General features: G+C 41.0%; 2 protein-coding genes across 4 annotated transcripts in view; one reads left to right on the plus strand and one right to left on the minus strand.

Annotated features, from left to right (window-relative positions):
- The window catches only part of sdcbp2 (syndecan binding protein (syntenin) 2), a 29,229-nt gene extending 18,014 nt beyond the window's left edge, over positions 1 to 11,215 (plus strand). Inside the window, exons 4-9 of the mRNA XM_004565494.5 lie at positions 1,520 to 1,620; positions 2,404 to 2,568; positions 4,646 to 4,821; positions 6,691 to 6,862; positions 8,951 to 9,042; positions 9,691 to 11,215. Of these exons, the coding sequence (XP_004565551.1) occupies positions 1,520 to 1,620; positions 2,404 to 2,568; positions 4,646 to 4,821; positions 6,691 to 6,862; positions 8,951 to 9,042; positions 9,691 to 9,745 (761 nt within the window). The 3' untranslated portion in view covers positions 9,746 to 11,215. The remainder of the gene's footprint in view (positions 1 to 1,519; positions 1,621 to 2,403; positions 2,569 to 4,645; positions 4,822 to 6,690; positions 6,863 to 8,950; positions 9,043 to 9,690) is intronic.
- An 84-nt stretch (positions 11,216 to 11,299) lies between these two features.
- The window catches only part of snphb (syntaphilin b), a 34,589-nt gene continuing 24,842 nt past the window's right edge, over positions 11,300 to 21,046 (minus strand). For all 3 annotated transcript variants that reach the window (XM_004565498.2, XM_004565497.2, XM_004565495.2), the window contains one exon: positions 11,300 to 20,983. In XM_004565498.2, coding sequence (XP_004565555.1) covers positions 18,991 to 20,983 — 1,993 coding nt within the window. In that variant the 3' untranslated portion in view covers positions 11,300 to 18,990. The remainder of the gene's footprint in view (positions 20,984 to 21,046) is intronic.

The raw sequence follows: 21,046 nt of genomic DNA on the forward strand, positions 1-21,046 counted from the left end.
GATACCTATTTCCCTCCTCTGAATACTACCATACACATTCTTCCTTTTGCTTTTTCCAAAATAAAGAAATTCAGGCAGGCATGTATCATCACTTTGCATGAAACTACATGGTTATATTTTTATATCTTTGGGATATTTACGTAGGCAAAACAAGAACACACAATGGACACATACAAGAAACAAGCAAACCTTTCCATAGCAGGTTATAGAGGGCTTGATGTCATAACACGGAGCTCAGTGCTGATGTCTGAATGGTTGTACTGCACAGCAACACAGGCCGCTCATTATCAAATTTCTTCAGCGGAAAGCTTAATAGCTCAGGCTGTGCCCTTGTAGTGATGGATGGCATGAATAAAATATAAAGTGTTGGAAAGAAGGTGGTCGGCTAAACAAACTTAAATCGTTTAAAAACCTGTGACTGCGGGAAACCTGTCTTCATTGTTATGTTTAGAGGTAGCACTTCTTTACCTTCTTTACTTCTTTTGCATTAATTAGAAAAATATTAAAATGTATTTGTATGGGATTTCATCAAAACCAGTGCTACAAAACACAGTGCACATTATAATCATTTCAATCACTTCAAGGATAAGTTACCAGTGTCTCAGCAAGAGTCAAGTGCAATGTCCAGAATAAATTATAGTGGGACTCAGCAGTCAACAATAAAATAACCTAAAAAAGTGTAAATAATTTAGAAGCAGGTCTGCTCCTAAGTCGTTAAAAGGGGATTTTAAAAAAAGATACAGATGAAGCGAGCTGGAGTATGCCAGGCACATCATTCTGCAACTGAGAAGCATGAAGTGGGAGAAATTAGCAGACTGTACACTGGTGGGTACAGGGACAGCAATTCCAGTATAGTGTAGTCTGGGTCCAGGCATTCAAGGGCCTTAAAAGCACTAAGATAGAGTAAAATTGAGGTATTATGTGCACTCTTCCTGGTCCTCCTAGATTTTGCTGCCACGTTTTGGGCAATGTAGAATTCACTAATTGATTTCTAATCGATACCTGTTAAAAGGCTATTACAATAATCTAACTGAGAGGAAAGCACGAATGATCTTGAGTGTGACACTAAAACTTTTTATTGATTGTATTGCAGCAATCTTCCCTCAGTGTTCTTGTTTGTGTGTTTCTCAGAAGTGAGATCCATATCATACCAAACAGACTTCGGACCACTGATTGAACATTAATTTCTAAATGAGGACCAAATGAGGTCCCAATGCTAGGATGTTTCAGAACCACTAACATCTTCATTTTGAGTTTTATCACACAACATTACCAGATTTGTGTTGGTGGTCATAGAGGTGTGGTCACAGACATACCAGTGGATCAAGATGATATTTCTCTATATACTGTGGCTAAGTGGTAGCATATTATGTAGAAAGCTCGTTTTTTCCTTCCTACTCACCACATCAACCTCCTTCTACCTGCTCTGTCTGCCTCCAACTGCTCCCTTTATTTCAGTTCCTTCTTGACCTTGTTTTTCACCCACTCACCTCCTTCTCTGTCCCGCCTGTTCTCCCAGGCCTGTACCCAAATCTGGAGGAACTGGGAGACTACATGGGGCTGGCCCTCAACAGCGATGAAGTGCAGAAGAACTTGGCCCTGGTGCCTGTTGCTGACAATGTAAGCATTATAACTGTGTGTGTTTTGATCTTCATGCTACCCCATTATGTGTGGATATATGGCATGTTTCGTTTTTTATTTATTAACAGTTGTGACTAAAAGATATAATAATAGGCATTTTGGCATTTTATTTACACTAAATTCTGGTCACATTTAATTTAAAACTTCATAATTAATCTCACATCAAACCAGCAACATTTAATGACTCAAAACCTGCTTTTATTGGATGTAGGAGTTGTGAGAGTGCAACAGTACTGTGTTCCTGGAGCTCCACATTACTAAATGACTCACTGCAGGCCTGGAGCACTGTGTGGGAGGGTGTGAGCTCTTCACTCCCCTCCAACACTGTGTGTGTGTGTGTGTGTGTGTGTGTGTGTGTGTGTGTGTGTGTGTGTGTGTGTGTGTGTGTGTGGAGGAGCGGGGGGGCGACGACACATTCCGCTCAGTTTTGTCACCTGGCATTTAACCATCTGAGTTCTTTGCCATTTGCTGCTTCTCTGCACCTCCACTGTTATTTTCCTGCTTTTTAAAAAATTAATTTCAAAGCATATTAACGACAGAAGTTTTTGAAAGAAAAGCCTAAAGCGTGTCATTCTCTGGTGGAGGAGGAGATGAAACCGAATCCTCCCACTCTATGTGATACAGCTTTCCTTTTTATGTTGACTTGAATATTAATGTAGCCTTGCTCTTAAATCTGTTTTAAATCACCCCTGCTAGTTCTCTTTTTTTTTTTAACCCACGTCTTTCAACCTTTTCACCTTCCTCGCTGTTTGCCCTTTCCAGCAAGTGGCACTGCCCTCTGGCTCAGGTGTTGGAGGGATGGTGCGGCCGGTTACCGGAGCAGACATTGGCATCAGGAGGGCAGAAATCCGCCCAGGACTGCGGGAGATCATCCTCTGCAAAGACCAGGACAAGAAGGTTGGACTCCGGCTCAGGGCCATCGACAATGTGAGTCAACAGCCAAAAGCCAACTCCTTCATGAATTATTCAGCACAGGCTGACTGTCATTAACAGCCCTTTGAAACCATACCAGTGACTGAGGAAATCCACACTAACATCTTGCGTTCTTAAGCACAGGATCACAGTTGTGATGTGGGTCAAACTGTCTGAAACATCTTTTCTTCCAGCGAATAGGTCACTAGTGTCAGCTGTTTGATCTACTTAAACTAGAGCAGAGCTTATTCAGGGACAGTGTAACTCTGAATATTTTTATAGCAGATGTCCCCTAAGTGTGCCACATGCAGGCACTCATAAATAGTGTTTTGAATAGAGGAAAGCTGTAAGGAAATGCTTGCTGAATGCTTGTTTGTGTGTTAAAAATGTGGCTGTGCCAAAATCTGCATGGAGCCATAAAACATAAGGTGTAAGCTTATCTTATAGTAGTATGTTTGTGTCCTTTAAGGTGTTATTTGGCTAAACAGAGAGGTACAGAACCTACACAAACTTGCGTGTAGTTCATGCAGATGATGCTGCATGTAGAAGACAGCCTGCAAAGCTGTAAGTCAGCTCAGCTTAGGAACATCCCAAAAGCACGAAGGCCAAAATAATGAAGGGTGACAGCTTATAAGTATAAATAAACTTAGCAACATTACTAGTGAAAACGGGTTGAAATAATGACTTTAGCTAACTTTTAATTTCAAGTAATATCTACATAAAATATTTAAATGAATAATTACGCTTTTACCATGTGACTACTCTGCAGTGGGCTATTTTTGTTGTTGTTGTTTTTCTACCCTTTTCTGCATTTATTTTTTCATGTAAACATGTTTATAGCCAGATTGGAAAACCCTGGCTGAAGTGCCCTTTTTTAGGGTAAGTGAAGCCGCATGGGGAAAAGATATCCTTGGTTTGTTGGGCTTGCTTTGTAATACAGACCCTTCTCTGAGAGAACATTGTGAGGCTTATCAAGATTTTTTTAGGTCAGGTTGAAGGTCAGTGTTGACACTGTATGATTGAATGGAAAATAATTATTATAGGTTCAAAAGAACAAGGTCCTGTTCTCTGCCCAAGTAATATGAATTGATAAGAAGAGGTAATTATAGAATTCTGCAGCATGGCAGAGGGAAATGTTTGAATTGCTCTTACCTTGCAGGGGCCCATAGAGCAGGGTTGTGTGATACTTTGCATCAGAAAAATAACTGAACACGTCAGTGAGTAACACAGAGATGATAGTGTCGGTCATCTGAGCGTGTTTATGAAGCTGTCATATGAGTCTTGTGTTGACATCAGCTCTATGATACAGAATAAACTGGTGCCTTGTGTCTGTTGGGTAATACTGTTATTGTGCTGATTTCTTTTAGTCTGGTGTTACAGTTCTTTTAAAAATTATAGGTTCGTATTTCTTTTTAAGGTCTAGTTACACATTTACTTTGTAAGTGTGGCTGTGCTACCTGAAATCATATGAGTAACTTACTACTGGGCACAGCATTTATGTGTTTTGATAAAACTCATAAAGCCTCTATTGGAACCACCTGCTTTTGTGCTTGTTTCATTTTTAAGACAGAACCATTTTTATGGGCATGATGGGATGCCGTGAGTGAATTATTAGAATATCTAAACCTAAAAAAAAGTCAGCAACAAACCACAGATGGAGTGTCAGCTCAGGTAGCTTGAAAGTGCTAACAGGCTCCTAATGTAGTTAAGTTATCATGTACTTTGTGTTCTGATACAATGAGCCCTATGTGAAGTAAGCTGAAATAAGTGTGTTGGGGATCATTGTGGACCTGAAATTAAGCACTCTTGATTTCTTTCTGCACCAAGGAGTATAGTCAGCTTTGCATTCAGGTTAACATAGAATCCAGAGAAGAGACCTAAGAATAGAGATTATCAAATGTATTTTTATATCGCAGATCCATCAAACAAAACATTTTCATTGGATAGTTAGAACATAAACATCCTGTTTACCTTTTTATGGCCCATTTCTGTGTCCTTGTCACCTTCTTTTGTATTCTTTCCACTACCTGCATCTGTTTTCTGTCTCTTCCTCCATTCCTCACACTTTGAATGTTTTATCTGTTTCTCTCAGGGAGTGTTTGTCCAGCTGGTGCAGGCTAACTCCCCCGCTGCCCTGGCTGGGCTGCGCTTTGGGGACCAGGTCTTGCAGATCAACGGGCAGAACTCTGCTGGATGGAGTGCGGACAAGGCCCACAAAGCTCTGAAGGCTGCGTCTGAGACCCGCATTGAGCTGGTGGTCAGGGACAGGTGAGGGGACTTGTAGTGTGCAGCAGGGCTTGTCAAACCTTATATCAGGACTTGATGCTTCAAACATAACAGATGTCATACAGCTGGTCCATATTCTGTCCATGGTTGTGTTTAGCTTAAGTGGAGTGCTTTTCTATATAAATGTGCATGTCGGTCGTGAAGCCATGAAGCCAGCGCCTTACACCTGCATTCTTTCTGTAGGCCACCAGATGGCAATAGCTGTAGTTGAAAAAGACTTCTGGTCTCATAGACCTGCGGAGTTCTCTGCTACCCATTTTCCAAGAGCAGAAATCCTGAACTCAAGCATTACATTTAACTGTGAATTTGAAATAATAATAATATGGAGCTGGAGTTGAGCAGACTCTGTCCATTTTAAGCTAGCATCTACAGTGTGCTGTTGGTTCTCACAAGATCTCCAGTAACTGTTTGAATAATAAGCTTTTCATGAAATGTTTTTCTTGTCATAGTTTTTCTGTTCGTCCAACTTTGACTTTCAAGGGTGCTCATTAAGTTTCAGTGTTCATCATAAGATGACTTTTTATTTGGTTTCAGTCTCAGTTTTGTTTCAGAAATGAGAGTCACCAAAAATTCATTTTCGACTGTGGTAAAACGGTTGGACACCTATGTTTGTGAATGTGATAACTTGAGAATGAGGCGACGTAGCATTTTGAAATTGATACCATAAGTGTATCCTACGGTGTTCCTATAGGAGGCTAAGTGGTAGCACCATTGGTTTAAGAACAAATTGTTGCGAACGTCTTAATTTCTCTGCGGGCTTGCAAATTATAAATATTACAGTGCACATTAAAACTAGACACATCAAAACAGAACAGACACAAAAAGGATCAAAGGATCTCTGACTACTCGGCCGATGTATTATTACCTTGCCTTTTATACAGAAGTGCTACACTTTGGATTTTGAATCTGTAACAGGATGTGTTCGGTGATATCGATGTGTGAGCAGATTTCCAATGTAAAACTGTAAAATATTTAAACTGCTGGGGTATTGTTGCAGTATCATAGTGATAGAGTTGTATTGTTGATTGTCATTTATGCTTAGAAACATTTACTCATTTATGCTTAGAAATATTTAACCATAGATGCTTAGAAGTGTATAATCCATTGGGTAGTGATAAGTTGTGTGATCTTTAACAGGCTACAGAGGCCTGGTGTGCATTCCACACTGGGAGCATGGGAAAGTTCGTACCTTGTTTAATTGTTATGGTAGGATTAACGTAGTTACATCTGTTCTAGTCTAAGTGCTTTTTTGTTTAGATAAATCTGTTAGACTTCTAGGTGCCAGCCTTGGGGAGGCTTCACAGGGTCACATCTTGACCTCACACACACACACACACACACACACACACACACACACACACACACACACACACACACACACACACACAGGCAAGGTACTCTTTGTGTATGTAGACGTCACATGTTAGTGAACCTATGCACATTCATGTAACCTCAATAAAAGGACAGTGTACGGGAGGACGGACGAGAGCAACTGGGGCCAAGCGAAGGAACGGCGTTTGTCCGGTTCTCTCCCGTGCACGAGTACCATGAAGAAGTTTGCCTACTTGCGTCTTGCTTGCAGTGTAATTATATTGTCTTAACGTTCCAGCGAATAGGTTTATGCTACAAACCTAACACATAGCCTCTGTGGAGCTGAGATCTTTGGCTCCCTCTTCTGACTGTTTCACACATGTCATCTCTCCTCTTAGTTTCTGTTTTTTCGACTGTTATGAAATGCTTTTTTCTGAGTCACAGTTCTGTGATGACAGGCATGTTGTATGCTGCTTTATAGCAAAAGCTCTAAGACTTTCTGCATATGGATTATTGATGTTTTCCTGTGTGTGTCTCTAGGCCATTTCAGCGCACCGTCACCATGCACAAAGATAGCTCTGGTCACGTGGGCTTCATCTACAAGAATGGGAAAATCACCTCATTGGTCAAAGATGGCTCAGCCGCCCGCAATGGCCTGCTGACTGAACATTACATCTGTGAAATCAATGGACAGAATGTCATCGGACTCAAGGTCAGACTCTCACTCGTGCAAATATCAGGCTTTTCATCTAATAGTTTGGTAGGATATTTTGTCATATTGTGTGTGTTGTGGAATCTGTATTATGATAGATGAAGTTCAGTATAGAGAATACCATGGACCGAAAATGACAGTGACTTCAGAACGTTTGCAATGCTCATCAGATGTTTGGTGACTGATTTTAAAGATTGCACTGAGATGGCTGCTTCCATAATAGGAGAACGTAATAAAACACAGGGACGCCCAGCAGTGTTAAGTAAGTGCAGTGCTCCCCAGCTCTGAGGTGTTTAATAAGTGTTGAGTAGTTTGCTTCCAGTGGGTGCGTAGTTTCTGTCTACCCTGTGATGCAGGTTTGCAACATGTTCTTATCTCGGGTTTGTTTGCACATCGATTTGATGCACCTTTGCAGTGCTCACGGTTATGGAAGCATTCACTTTGCTTTTGAAAATTTCTGGCTTTCTGCACCACTTGACCTTTCATAGAACCATGATTCACCATGTGAGAGTATCCAATGAGATCACGGCAAGTTGGTTCTGTGGATGTTTTAAAAAATAAATAAAAAAACAAACAAGCTGTAGTAAAATGTGAATAAAAGCTGGCAAATTTCATACAGTATATAAAAGACAGATGTAGCATACAGGTCTGAAAGGTCTTTGGGAGAATAGCCTTCAGCTCCCCTGATATGTCTATGTGACTGCAGTAAACACTTCAGTGATGAGCTAATGAGTTTAGTTTGTAGTTTAAAGTCTGGTCATTTAATAAATAAAGATAAATAAAGACCTAGATCAGGTCATGCTTTATCATGGGATTGATAAGCTGCTAGTCCTTGAGCATGCAGCATCACGTTATGCGGTTCCTCAGTTTTATCTGCCCCTCACACCAGTGTTAAAACAAGATGATGATGACAAAAAAACTCAGATTGAAGCATCACTAATTTGTGGAAGATGTCACAATGCAGTGTTCATCTTTCATGAGTAATTCAATTTGATTTATATAGCGCCAAATCACAACAAAAGTCGCCTCAAGGCCCTACAATAATACATACAGAGAAAAACCCAGCAATCATATGACCCCCTATGAGCAAGCACTTTGGCGACAGTGGGAAGGAAAAACTCCCTTTTAACAGGAAGAAACCTCCAGCAGAACCAGACTCAGGGAGGAGCGGGGCCATCTGTTGCAACCAGTTGGGGTGAGAGAAGGAAGACAGGATGACAGACATGCTGTGGAAGAGACCCAGAGATTTATAAGTATGAATCAATGGAGAGAGGTCTATTAACACATAGTGGGTGAGAAAGGTGACTGAAGAAGAAATACATAATGCATTATTTAAGACCTTGTATGTGAGGAGCAGGATTTTGAATTCAATTTTGGATTTAACAGGGAGCCAATGAAGGGAAACCAATATCGGAGGAATCTGTACAGACAGTTTTAGCTATCCTGGAAAGTAACTAGATTTTACTGACCAGATCTTATTACATTCTGATTTTTCAATGTAAACCCCCCCCCAAAGCAAAATATGTGACAGTGTGGCAAACAAATTAAGACAGTGACCTACACATCTGAATGTCCACTAGCAGCCAGCTGCCAATTACAAGACCATTTATGATGAACACAATGCCTTATGTAGTGACTGGGCTTGAGCCTAAGTTCATCTAATGAGTAGCTTAGCTCAGCAGAGCAGCAGCATGTGCTGTGCCTGCATCCCTTGACTCTGGTAGAACAAATATGTAAACCCCTGTATGTAACGAGTCATCTATTGCATTCAACTTGTAGGTTGTTTTTAAAGGTCTGAAAATGACAAAGCGTAAAGGCAAAGTTTCCTGTCGCACTTGTATACCTGGTAGTTGTTTGGTAGTCTTGAAACAACAAACCCCAATTTCTCAGCTACTCCTGTGTTTGTGTTGCTTCCCTCGGCCTTCGTAGAGCAGTTGTGCTGTATTTCAGACCATTTTTTGTTTGTTTGTTTTCTTGTTTCCTGGAATACGTCTAAACAACAGAGTGAAACTGTGAAGCGAGTGTGTTTGTTTTGCACTGATTACACAAAGCCTTTACATGTGCCTCTGCCTGTGTGGAAATTTCCAGGACTCTCAGATCAAAGACATCCTGACCACCTCTCCGACAACCATGACCATCACCATCATGCCTAAGTTTGTCTACGAGCACATGGTTAAGAGGTAGGACTGCAGCAGAGACTTTTTCTGTCCATGCATCAGTTATTAACATCTGATCTCAAGTCAAACCCAATGTGTTTGGCTCGATCTGTGTGGAATAAGCCATAGAGTCACATTGAGTCACCTCTCGCCTGACTAGCCAACATTATCTTAACATACTGCTTACCACCCTTGAGCAAATTTAAAGGTTTAAATGAGTAATTAATAGAGATGTGTACTGAAATTAGGCATGAAATGGACCACAGGGCTTAATTATCGAAGACCAGAATGCAGATGAGCTCCAATGCTATCAGTGCTGCTTTTGGTACTGGAGAAAAGAAAAACATAATGGTTATTATTTCCACAAGAATTTTATCTTCAAGTCCCTTGAAGGTATTTATCTGTGAGGCATTTTTGCTGTTCCTGATCCACAGACAGCAGGGCCATGGCGCAGGTCTCTCATTTGCCACACCGTGCAGATGAACACAGACCCTGGTTTAGTGATGGTGGGGTAAAGAATTAAATGCTCAGAAGTGTGGTTGCACTGATTCAGACAGTGCTTATTGTCACAAGTGAAACAGTGATGCCCTCTAAAGAGTAGCTGAGTGCCCAGCTCAAGAGATCAGGAACCCATGCAGCGTTTTGTTGACAGGTTGTGTGCTTGTGTTCCAGGATGTCCTCTGGCCTGATGCGGTCAGCCATGGATCACTCTGTCCCAGAGGTGTGAGGACCAGGAAGAGGACTAGAGGATGTCAAGATGTCTACAGTGCAGATTCTTTCTCTCTGTTTTCCTTATGTCTTTTTCTCTATTTCTGTCATCAAACCAAACCTCCTCCTACATCACAATCACCAACCCTGCCCTTGCTCATCTCTAACATAATCTTAAGATGCCTTTTTTTCTATTCTTTACCTTTTCTACATTTCCCTCACCTGCTGACATTAGTATGTTTTATATGTTAACCTAGTACTCTGATATGTTTTTTTTTTCTTGTTTTGTATTTGAGATCAAGGACAGTAAAACAAAAAAAAATGTTTTTTAAAAAAAGCCATGCATACCATCATGAGTCCAGAGCTTCCTGCTCAGTGTGGAGATGAATCATTCACCTTTTCATAATGCTGTAAAAGCTGACGGACAGCCATCAGAGCCGTCCACGCAGATATTCAGCTGCCCTCCTGATCCCTGCACCCAACCCCTAACGTGTAAATAATCTGAGCTGAATTAACACCTGCAGACTCATATGAAGAGGTGTGTTGTGGGTTCCAGTGTACAGTCATTTTTACATGGCCAGTGAAAGTGATGGTGGTGTTTACTATTCTTTCTTTTTCTTTCAACATTAAAAAGAATCCCAACATTTCACCACCCAGGTCTGAGTAGCAGTTTCCGCTTTTTCCAAGAGATGGCGACATATCCTTGTAACGCATTTTCAAGCCTCTGACATTAAGTTTGCAGATAGTGCGTGTGCACATTCTGGGGAGCAAGTGTAAGGAAAGGGAGCAGCAGTACATTATCATTAACCTATGCAGCTGGGACTGTCCACAAACACTCTTTAAGAGCTATGACAGAGTAAAAAAACATGAGTTAGCAGGTGCCCAGCGCACCACAGGCTGCAGGAGTCCTGTGAGGCTTTGTGCTTCAAAGAATCGAGGAAACAGTTGGTGTTTGAATGGAGGGGTCGGCGCCAGGCGGACCCACTAAGTGCACTTTCCATTAACCTTATAAGAGGTCCTCTCTCCTATATTCATTTCAAGTTCCAACAATTTTTTTTTCATAATTGTTGTGTTTGTGATGCTTCATGTTAACGAGAGAAAACTAAAAGCTTAAATTTGATGCTGAAAAATCAATCGGTCAAATGAAAGCATTTAAATTACGCGTCATGGGTTTATCCAGTGAACTGCTGTCCTCTGCTAAGTTTTGTTAAAGGCCTATCCTCTTTAAAATTCCTTCCTTGACTGATGAGCACAGCAAGACTCACAGCAGAGCTCACAGTTGTGAATTTCTACTTGTTATATAAAATTTCTCCTTTTAATGCTGTTCACGTTCGGATGCATGTATTCCTTTAATTTTCTAGGTATGCAATCTGATTTAAAAAAAACAACCGCTGTCATTCTGTAAAAACAAATGCTAGAAAAATCTAAAAGTTTATATACGAATGTAACCATGATAATGTTGTAAACAAATAAAGTCTTTCTGCTCACATTCGTGTTCGGTCTCAAAGCATTGCATTTCTCGTGTTGCTTCAGATCAGCTGGTGTGGGAATAAACACAAAGGCAAAGCAGATGTTTCCTCCATGCTCTTTAATATAGGGGCTTTTGCTCTTTCTTTATACAGTGTGGTGGAAGATGTAGCCTACTGATGTCTGTACCTGTACACACTACTGTTGCTGTTAAAATAGTTCATTTACGTGATATTATCTGGCAATATTTATGATGTCAGCTAAATTTCTACACGAGGCATTGAATGTCCTCAGTGGAAGGATGTTAAATGACTCCACCTCTGTTACATTAGTTACTATTACATAGGTTAGGGAACACACACAGTCAGACAAGGACTAAAGCGTAAAGTGACAGTACACATTCAAATATTGTCTGATTTAAAAAAAAAAAAGAAAAGCCAAACATCCTCCGTAGTCCTTTTCATATGCATTTAAAATCACATGTGTCTACAGGGGACATGTATATATAATCAGTCACCCCCACGCACTGTACACTGACATAACAGCACACTACAACAGGAAGTTCAGGTGTATCTTGGGACAGTCGGGTACAGCTACATTTTTCAGCACACCTGTAGTACCAGCGTAGGCATTCTCCTTGGCTTTAAAGTTCCACATGGTAAAAATACACCACAGGAATATTTTAATGCAATAGACTTAAAGCTGCTAATACGGAATCTCCAAAGTCCCAAAATAATCTTTAAAAAGTGACCATTGGAAGATATTACTATAGCTGCATAAAAAAAAAAGACGAATGCACAAAATACATTTTATCATGCTCAAGAATGGTACCTTGCATTCCATTTTTTTTAAAGTAATTAAACAAGAAGATCAAATATCCACATCTAATTCAAATTGTGCATGTGAGACTAAAAGTCATTATCAAAGCAGCTTGCCAAATCTTCATTATCTAGCATTGTATTTCAATTAAACATTTCAGGAACAGGAGCCTTGAGAATAAACATGTGCCCACCTAATGGTGCTAAACCAAGACGGCTGAGATGGTTGCTACTACCATTAACAATTAGCTGTTTGCTAAAGAGCTACTTTTGAGTGCTCCTTTGTTACAAGGGGTCACCAGATGATATGGCACCAGATATTTTACACCAGGTGACCTTTCTGACGCAAAGCACATTTGTGTTTGCCTGGAATCAAACCAGCCACCTTTCATTTGCTGCTTGGTAGATGTACCCTTTGGTCCTTCTGTCATCCTGTTTCCAAAAATCAGCTGCAATTAACAGCGGGACTGTCACATCAAAGTACAGTGCAGGTTTACATCAGTAATCACTTACATGATTATTATAGTAGACATTTTGGTACATAATACATTAATATTGAGAGGAGGAGGTAGCTTTCCACATTGTCACACCAGTTCCCTCACAGATTTATGGCTTTTGGTAAAACAGGGAATTGTTTTAGCCTCTTCATTATTTTTAGCCAAACCTTTCCCACAATGCAGCTGGATGATGGGCGCACAGCTCTTGCACAAATCATAACAATGCAAACGATGCTGAGAAAACCTCGTGATTGTGTCCGTAAGGCATTCATTCGATCTTTTCATGGCTAGCAATGCATTAATTCAGATTATCATGATTGTCACTGACATCTGACAATTACATAATCGGATCACACAGTATGAGAAAAAAAATTATGTTTTTGAAATGAGAGCTTTTTAGAAATGTTATGGCATCTATGTATGTTAATACATAGATGTATGTAAATGTGAAGGGCTTAAATAAACAGTTCTTATTACATGAGAGAATACTGCTTTACAGCATCCACAGGAACAAGCCATACCTACATGTCTGTAGTATCTTATTTATGCCTAATTTTTGCTTCAGCTGCACTTTAAACTATCACTGCAGAACAGAACAATCAGAAAATGCTCAGTGAGCTCACACACACAGTGCAGCTCAAAAAATTTGGGTTGAAAAATGCGTCTTTCTTTCTTTCTTTCTTTCTTTCTTTCTTTCTTTCCTAAAGAAACACACATTTGTTGGAATTTAAAATCATATATTAGATTTACCAGAAATATTCTAAATGACAATAAATTGTTCAATAATCATAACCGAGTTAGTATTACATGAAAGTATTGCCAGTCCGAGTTCAACTTCAATTGCTATTTCATCAACACAATGCTTGGTTCTGTAACCAGAATAAAAAGTGGAGTTGAAGGTAAGAGGACCAATACATCAGAATCTGTCATTAGAGAAACAGATGTCCACTCATCTTTTCACTTTCAACTTATGTTGAAAAAGTTATGACTTTTTATGAAGAGCATGAAATTCTCGGGCTAACCTCAAACTTGCCAGTGCTAAATTACAATCTCAACTTCAAGTAATTGCTTAAAATTCATAAAGTGAACAATAGTGCAAAACATATAAACCAACTGGTGAAAAGAATAGAATAGAAAAAAGAACAAAAGTGTTTTTTTAACGCAGAACAATTTGAGTTGCTGTTTTTTTGCTGGTTGTGTTGGAACAGTTTTCATTCGACATTTAAATCGGGACGGACAGATTTAGAGTTATTCCATGGAGGGATTTATCAAACACGCCCCCTGGGCACAGGAGTTTACACTGAAGACCAAAACATTTTGTAGATACTTTGTATGATTGTTTTGTGTCACTTTATAGTAGTTTTGCACCTGCTTGTAACTTTACATTCCACTAACACTGGGGTCGGCAACCTGCGGCTCTTTAGTCCTTATAGTGCGGCTCCGCGTGGTTTGGGAAAATAAAGTATTTAGCTGAAGTGGATTTTATTTATGTTAGTTTGTTTTTAACTTGTAGTTCTAAATTGGAAGGTTATTGTGATATTGAAATATAAAATTAAAATTATATTCTATTATTTTTTTCATCGCTCAAAATAAGCGTCACACTCGCGGAAGCCGGTATACCCGCCGAAACGCCGTGCATTTATCCAGACTTTCAACCCATAGACCAGGGGTGGGCAATTCCAGGCTCCGAGGGCCAGTGTCCTGCAGCTTTTAGATCTCACCTTGGGTCAACACACCTGAATCACATGATTAGTTCGTTACCAGGCCTCTGGAGAACTTCAGGACATGGTGAGGAGCTAATTTAGCCATTTAAAATCAGCTGTGTTGGTTCAAGGACACATCTAAAAACCTGCAGGGACACCGGCCCTCGAGGCCATAGCCCAATTATGGATCTTCGGATCCACATTATGTCAGCAGCTGTTCTCCACCGTGAACTATGTTAAAAACAAACACCGCTCACACCTCACAGGTGACAGCTTACAGTCCTGCGTAAAGATGAAGTGACTTCGTACAGCCCCGATTTGCAGACGCTGTGCGCAGAGGTTCAGGAGCAGAAGTCCCATTGTAAACATATCACAGCAGACCCGACGATGCTTCCATGAACACGCTTTTCTCACACACGGTTGCTGTACGCATACAGCCGGCTGTAGCTTTTCAGCTCACAGCCCGACACATACCAACACAACAGCACAGATAGCACGGACGTTAAGGCGGCGAGGCGTGATTGCGGGTGCCGCTCAGGTGCGTCCGCGTCCCCTGCAGCGGCGCAGCAGACCACGCCCCGCAACACACATTAACCAGGTAAAATACATATTTAGGCAGAATTTTGCTATCTATTTTTCTGTTTTTAGCAGCATAGTGCTTTTTTTCCAATTACTTTTTTAAAAGTCAGGCCAAGGCTCCAAAAGCCCAAAGGTGATATAAGGATGGCGGCTCACAGCAGTTTTTGTTTGCTACATGGATCATTTTAGTTCAGCTGGGTGTCTTTCCTTTTGTTATATTTCTTTAAGAGTTCAAAATATGTTAATTACATAAATAAAATGTAATTTTCTCTGTAGCACTTCATGGATTTCATAAGCAACACACCTTAGTTGTTCACACAAAGCATAAGAGTAAAACACTATATATACACAATGTTATCTTCATTTTAGATGTCAAAAAGTATTTGCGGCTCCCAGTGTTTTCTTTTCCGTGGAAACCAGGTCCAAATGGCTCTTTGGGTGTTAAAGGTTGCTGACCCCTGCAATAACATCTTGGTGATTTTGCGCTGCTTTGATTTCCCTCTGTGGTTGATTTTTCTTTTATTGGTCACTGTGGTTCTCTTTGTGGTTGTTCCACATGTATTTGAAGTTCTTTGGCGTGTCTTTGTAGTTGTATGCAGTTGTTTTAAGCATCTTTGTGGTTGTGTCTCTGTGTCATTTTGTGGTTTTATGTCTGTGCAGTTGTTTTTCTTCTTCCTGCAGCCCTTTTACATCTTTTTGTAGTCATTTAGATATAATTTCACATCTATTTGTATTTACTTAAGCTCTCTTTGAAGTCATTGTTTTATATTTTTGTAGCCACTTCAAATCTCTTGGAAGTGATTTTGCATCTCTTTTAAGTATTAGACATCTCTACAGTTGTGTTTTCTCTGCATGTTTTTGTTGCTTCAAAGTCATTTAGGAAATCTCTTTGAAGTCATTTTAATCTCTGTACAGTTTAGGCACCTCTACAATTGTTTGTTTTATACATCTTTGAGGTCATTTTATATCACTGCAGCGACTTTCTCTTTCTTTGTAGTTGCTTTCTGTTTTTTTATCCAACTGTCTTGCAGACCTTAGTATTTATTGTCATTTTCTGTCTCTTTGTAGGGTTCTTTATGTTTTATTTCCTTGTACATGACTTTGTAGTCACTTTAGGTCTCTCTGAATTCATTTTGAACCTTTTTGTAGACATTAGACATCTCTTGCATTGGTTTTACGTTTCTTGCAGTTGTTTTGTGTCATTTTTGTAGTTGCTTGGTTTCTTTTTGGAATAGTTTTAAACTCTGTTTTAAACTCAGCCACCTATCAGTCATATGTCTATTGACATATGACTGATAGGTGGCTGTAGGTCAGGAGGTAGAGCAGGTCATCTACTGATTGTAAAGGTTGGTGGTTTAATCCCTGGCTCCCCTTAGTCTGCATGCCAAATATTCTTGGGCAAGATAATAACCCCAAGTTGCTCTCCCATCTCAGCATCAAAGTGTGTGAATGGTGGTTAGAAAACATTTAAAAACATAGAAGACAGTGCTTGGGTGAATCTGGCATGTTGTATGGAGTGCCTTGAGTACTCTGGGAGAGAGTATGTAAGTGTTATGTAAGAATTAGTCCTTTACATAGCATTTTTGTCTGTTATCTACTGGCAATTGTTTTCCACCCTCTTGCAGCCATATTGCTCTTTAGTGAGCTTTCAGACCCCATTCCAACTTCTGGGAAGCTTTTTGTTTTGTTCTAGCAGTCAGATCTGTGCCCAGCAGGCCCATTCAGTTATCCAGCCATGATTTGCTTATTTGTTCATTTACACATTCATCTTTCATCACAGTCCTCTCGTGATGCACACATTCAGACAAATGAAAAAATACCCTGATGCTAAGTGCATTTAAAACCCAGACATCTTATTAATGTACATCTGAACTGTCGACTAAGATGTAGCACACGATGTCTGTAAATGCCTTTCAGAATGATCTGTTAGACAAGTTAAGCGGAGTTATTAGCAGTGACTGACTAGCTCTTGTACAGTTGACTTGGAATACATACTACCAGAATGACAGTTAAAACTACACCACAAGAGCATTAAGTTTAGCATAAATATACAGCACAGATCACAGACTGAGCACAACTCATTCCATTCAGAGCTACACTAAGATACCAAAGTGAGCCGGTGAGGATCTACAAACAAAGTGTTTGATCGTGACATGGCATTTCAATTAGATTTAATCAGGTGACTTTAAGTAACACAAACTGAGGTCTGTTATTTTCACCAAATGTTGGTTCTGGCAACTTTGCTTTGAATACAAGCTTAAGCAGATAAGGCCCATATGAGACAATATGACTGAGTATGGAAAATATTCCACCCTAAAATATAATGTGCATGTTATTATTATTACCTTCCCAAACAAGTAGACTGCCCCAATAAATAAATAGATACATAAAATGAAAACAACAAAAACAAAAGCTCTCATATGGATTACAGAAACAAATCTAAGATTTTATTTAGAGAGCTTTGCTTTTTAATTTTTGACTTTATCTTTGCAAAGACTCAGGCTGGCTCTCAACTGAGCTTCATTTTTAGTGTATAGTTATAAGTGTGGTATTGATCTTAGTTTGAGTTTAATAAATCTGAATAGCTTTATTTATTTAGGAGAATTAATCGTAATGCTCTCAGGGTAGAAACACAACGAACATGGCAGAATAGGTAAATCACCCATGGACTTTCTATAATAATTAACATCTCCTTCATTATTAATGAGATTCTGGCTGGCCTCCTGGGGATGCAGAGGTTAAGAGAAATTAAAGTGCACATTCTAACGTCAACATCAAGTACAGGGAAATTTTTAAGCAGTCTTTAGAAAAAAAATTGCAGAAATCAAACAAGGTACTTGCCTTTATCAGGTTAATTGGCAGGTTAGACTAAATAACTGCCTACAAAAGGCGCAACATGAAGACTTCATTCAACAAGGACAAAACCTGTTTTTTGTTTCAAGTGATGGTTATGCATATTATAAGTAGATGAGAATGATTGACGACATATGCAATTTTATGGCCTAAATCAATGCATGTATCTGTGTATAAGAGAAGATAAGATAACCTTTATTAGTCCCACAGGTGGGAAATTTGTCTCTTATCTTTTATTATAAAGTAATTTTAATCTAAAAAAATCTACATGCTGCTAATGGAGAGATGCCAAACAGTCTTTCATTGTTCTTGTAACAGTGACAATAAAGATCTATCTTATCTTATCTTAAAAACAGTCTCATCCTAAGTGTGATGGCATCATGGTTTTTGTTTTTAGATGCCTCAAACTGCTAAATGCATGAAAGAAAATTAGAAATCAGCTTCTATGCAGTTGATGTATACACACCTCAGATTAACCTACTGTGTTTGATTAATAAACATCTACATAGGATTTTTGGCAGAGGTCATTTTAATGATGAACAACATTCCTTTGGGGGGTTGAGCTCAACCAAAACGCTTCTTTGGCCAGGAGAGAGAACTAAAACCTTAATACGATTAAAAGTAAGTAGAGTTTAACTTGGCAGCACAACTGAACTGGCCACAGCTGGGTGTTTATGATTTGAAGCAAATTTAATAGGTTTGTGTGTTTCTACCCTCGGAACATCCCTGAGTTTTGTGTCTACGTCATGATGGCAGACACACTCTGAGATTTCAGTCTTGAAGATCAATGAAAACCGTCTGCAGTCGTAGAAACATGTAAATTCTGATTTAGAGTGGATTTTCCCCTCAGCCATTGCTTAATGACTTGGTGAAGCTGTAGCTTTTTGTAACTTGGTTACACATGTATACAAGCTCTTATACATATATGCCACATATACACACACAACCAGTCAAATGTGTTAGAATTCATAGGTTGAGTAGTCAATGAATCTTTTACAGTTTTCCCTGCATTTAAGATCAAAAGAAACAATCAGCATAAAAGATTCAGGCATCATTCATTTCAATCAGCTCATTTACTTTTCCACAAGCCAGTAGAGCTGGCAGACATCTCGGTAGCAAGGCTGAGGAACATTGGGTGACAGACATTGCGGAGCAGAACCAAAACAAGGCAGAGCTTGTCAGTCCAAGAGCTTCACATTTCCTGTTTCTTATACCCCTCTTGCCTATTCTTGGCAGAAACTGCAGGACAGGAAGTCCTTGTCTTCTTGCACTTGAATCTTCCAAGAGAAAACCTATACAGGAAAGGTCGTGGTTAAGGGCCACAGAGGTGCTGAGCAGATTTTCCTCTTATATCTGTGATCCTCCTAAGTCTCCCCCGCCTGCGGGGTAGTGCCTCAGCCCGCCTCCCCTGCGCAGCGAGTGCAACGCCACAGTGCAACAGCCTCTCAGCAGTGATCCTATGTGATACATTGGCTGTCCTTCCCGGACTGGACCGCGGCAGAGCCACGCCACCGTCGGCACCACAGGAATGGCCACCGCAAGCAGATCAACTAGGAAGTGACGACTCCAGTAGCTTTTCTGAATCGTCCCAGAGCTAGATGATTCTCCGTTCTCTTCTGCAGTGTCCCCTGTGGCACCGTGCTCTTTTGTTTCACCGTTATCATTGTCCTCATTGTGCACCTCCACCACTGTAACACCACCTATCTCCTCATGGGAAGTAGACCTTCTTGGCTGGATTGTGTGAGGCTGTTCTATAGCTGGAGATGATCCCTGGTGACTCGGACTCAGGTGAGGTGTCTCTACCTGGGTTGATTCTTGTAAAGGACAGCTTTCTTGCTGCGTGTCCACAACTCCGAGGTTTTCAAATGATGTCCCACCCTGCCTGCCTTCTCCACAGCATCCTCTTAACTTAAGCTCACCCTGCCATGTTGCTGGCATCGCAGCAAGATCACAGAGTTTTCCTTGAGCCGGCTTCTCTTCAGCAACCTGCCCTCCTATCTTCTCTCCCACTGAACCAATCAGCGTCTGTTGCCTTTCTTCTGCCAGTTTGATCATAACTATCTCCACCTGCTCTTCTGCCACAAAAGCTTCCTTCTCTTTTTCCTCTTTCTCCTGCTTTTCCTCCTCCTCTCCATACTCTTTCTCTTTATGCACAGGACTTTCCATGGAACACGCAACAGTGGCGGACCGTGGTAAAGATGGGACCACTGGAGTTTTGGGGATTGGCTCTGTTGCTGTACTCATGACTGTTGCTGTGGTTACTGAAGTTGTGGTGGTAATGGAGTCCAACTCCTCGTCCCCTTCATCAGACATCCAGGTTGAAGTGGGGCTACAGGCCTGGGACCGGAAAGTACGTTGCTCTGCGATGGTGTCCAGATCAGAGGGATACCCTGCTGTTGTAGGGATGGGGCAGCTTTCTGTCTGAATGCCAGTCTCCCTTAAAGGGTGCAGGTACAGATGGTGGTGGGAGAGGCAGGGGTGGCTCATGCAGCTCACTCCACCCAGACCACAACGAAAGGGTGCCAGCCCCTCCCCTGTGCACAGCTTCTCATACGTAGAAGAGTGTGGCATAGTATGCGGCACAGAGTGGGACAAATTGTGAGGGAAAGAATGAGGTAAGGTATGTGAGTAGGTGTGAGACAGTGAGTTTGGCAGAGAGTGGGGATGAGAATGGGGAAGAGAGTGGGAGAAGGTTTGCGTGTAGGAATTAAGTAAAGATGCTGTTTCCTCAGAAAGGAATGCGGCCTCCAGCAGAAGGTCAGCCCGGCTGGGGATGTTACTCTCCCCACAGCACACAAAGCCGCTGTCCTGGGTGCCGTCGCCTGAGAGACAAGGAAAGTCCGACCCGTTGTCATTGCGGTCCGCCAGTGCCTGATCACTCAGCTTTGTGTAGGTGGAACTCCGAGTTAAAGACCGGGCTGGGGAGCCATCACAAGAGCAAGACCCTCTTCCTCCTACAGTAAGTTTGGGTACTCCGCCAGGACTTTCTCCTGAAACAGATGCTGGTGCTGAACCCCCAACGCGGGTCCGACAGCCTGGCATGGCCTCCGCCTCCTTTGCTAATCCAGCCTGGGCCAACTCCATACTCAGCAAAAGGTTCTCCAGCTTGTGGTTCTGAGCGTTGATATCCTGAAAGTACTTCTGGACCCCTACATCTCCACTGAGGCCTCCGGCATCGCTCAGCCTGGCACGAACAGTATCCACAGCCTGTTTGAGCTGCTGGATTTCCTGACGCGCCTCCTTCAGGGCCAGCTGAGCCTCTACGCGGTGGCACTCTTCTTCAACCCAGTCCTCCTGCATTCTGTAAAGCCGGCCTCTCAACTCATCTATTTCCGTGTCCCTAAGAGGGTGACAACAGAGAAAGGGTTAGAACCTTTGACGATAAGAAGCACAGACCAATATA

This window comes from Maylandia zebra, linkage group LG20, assembly GCF_041146795.1.
Source record: "Maylandia zebra isolate NMK-2024a linkage group LG20, Mzebra_GT3a, whole genome shotgun sequence".
NCBI lineage: Eukaryota > Metazoa > Chordata > Actinopteri > Cichliformes > Cichlidae > Maylandia > Maylandia zebra.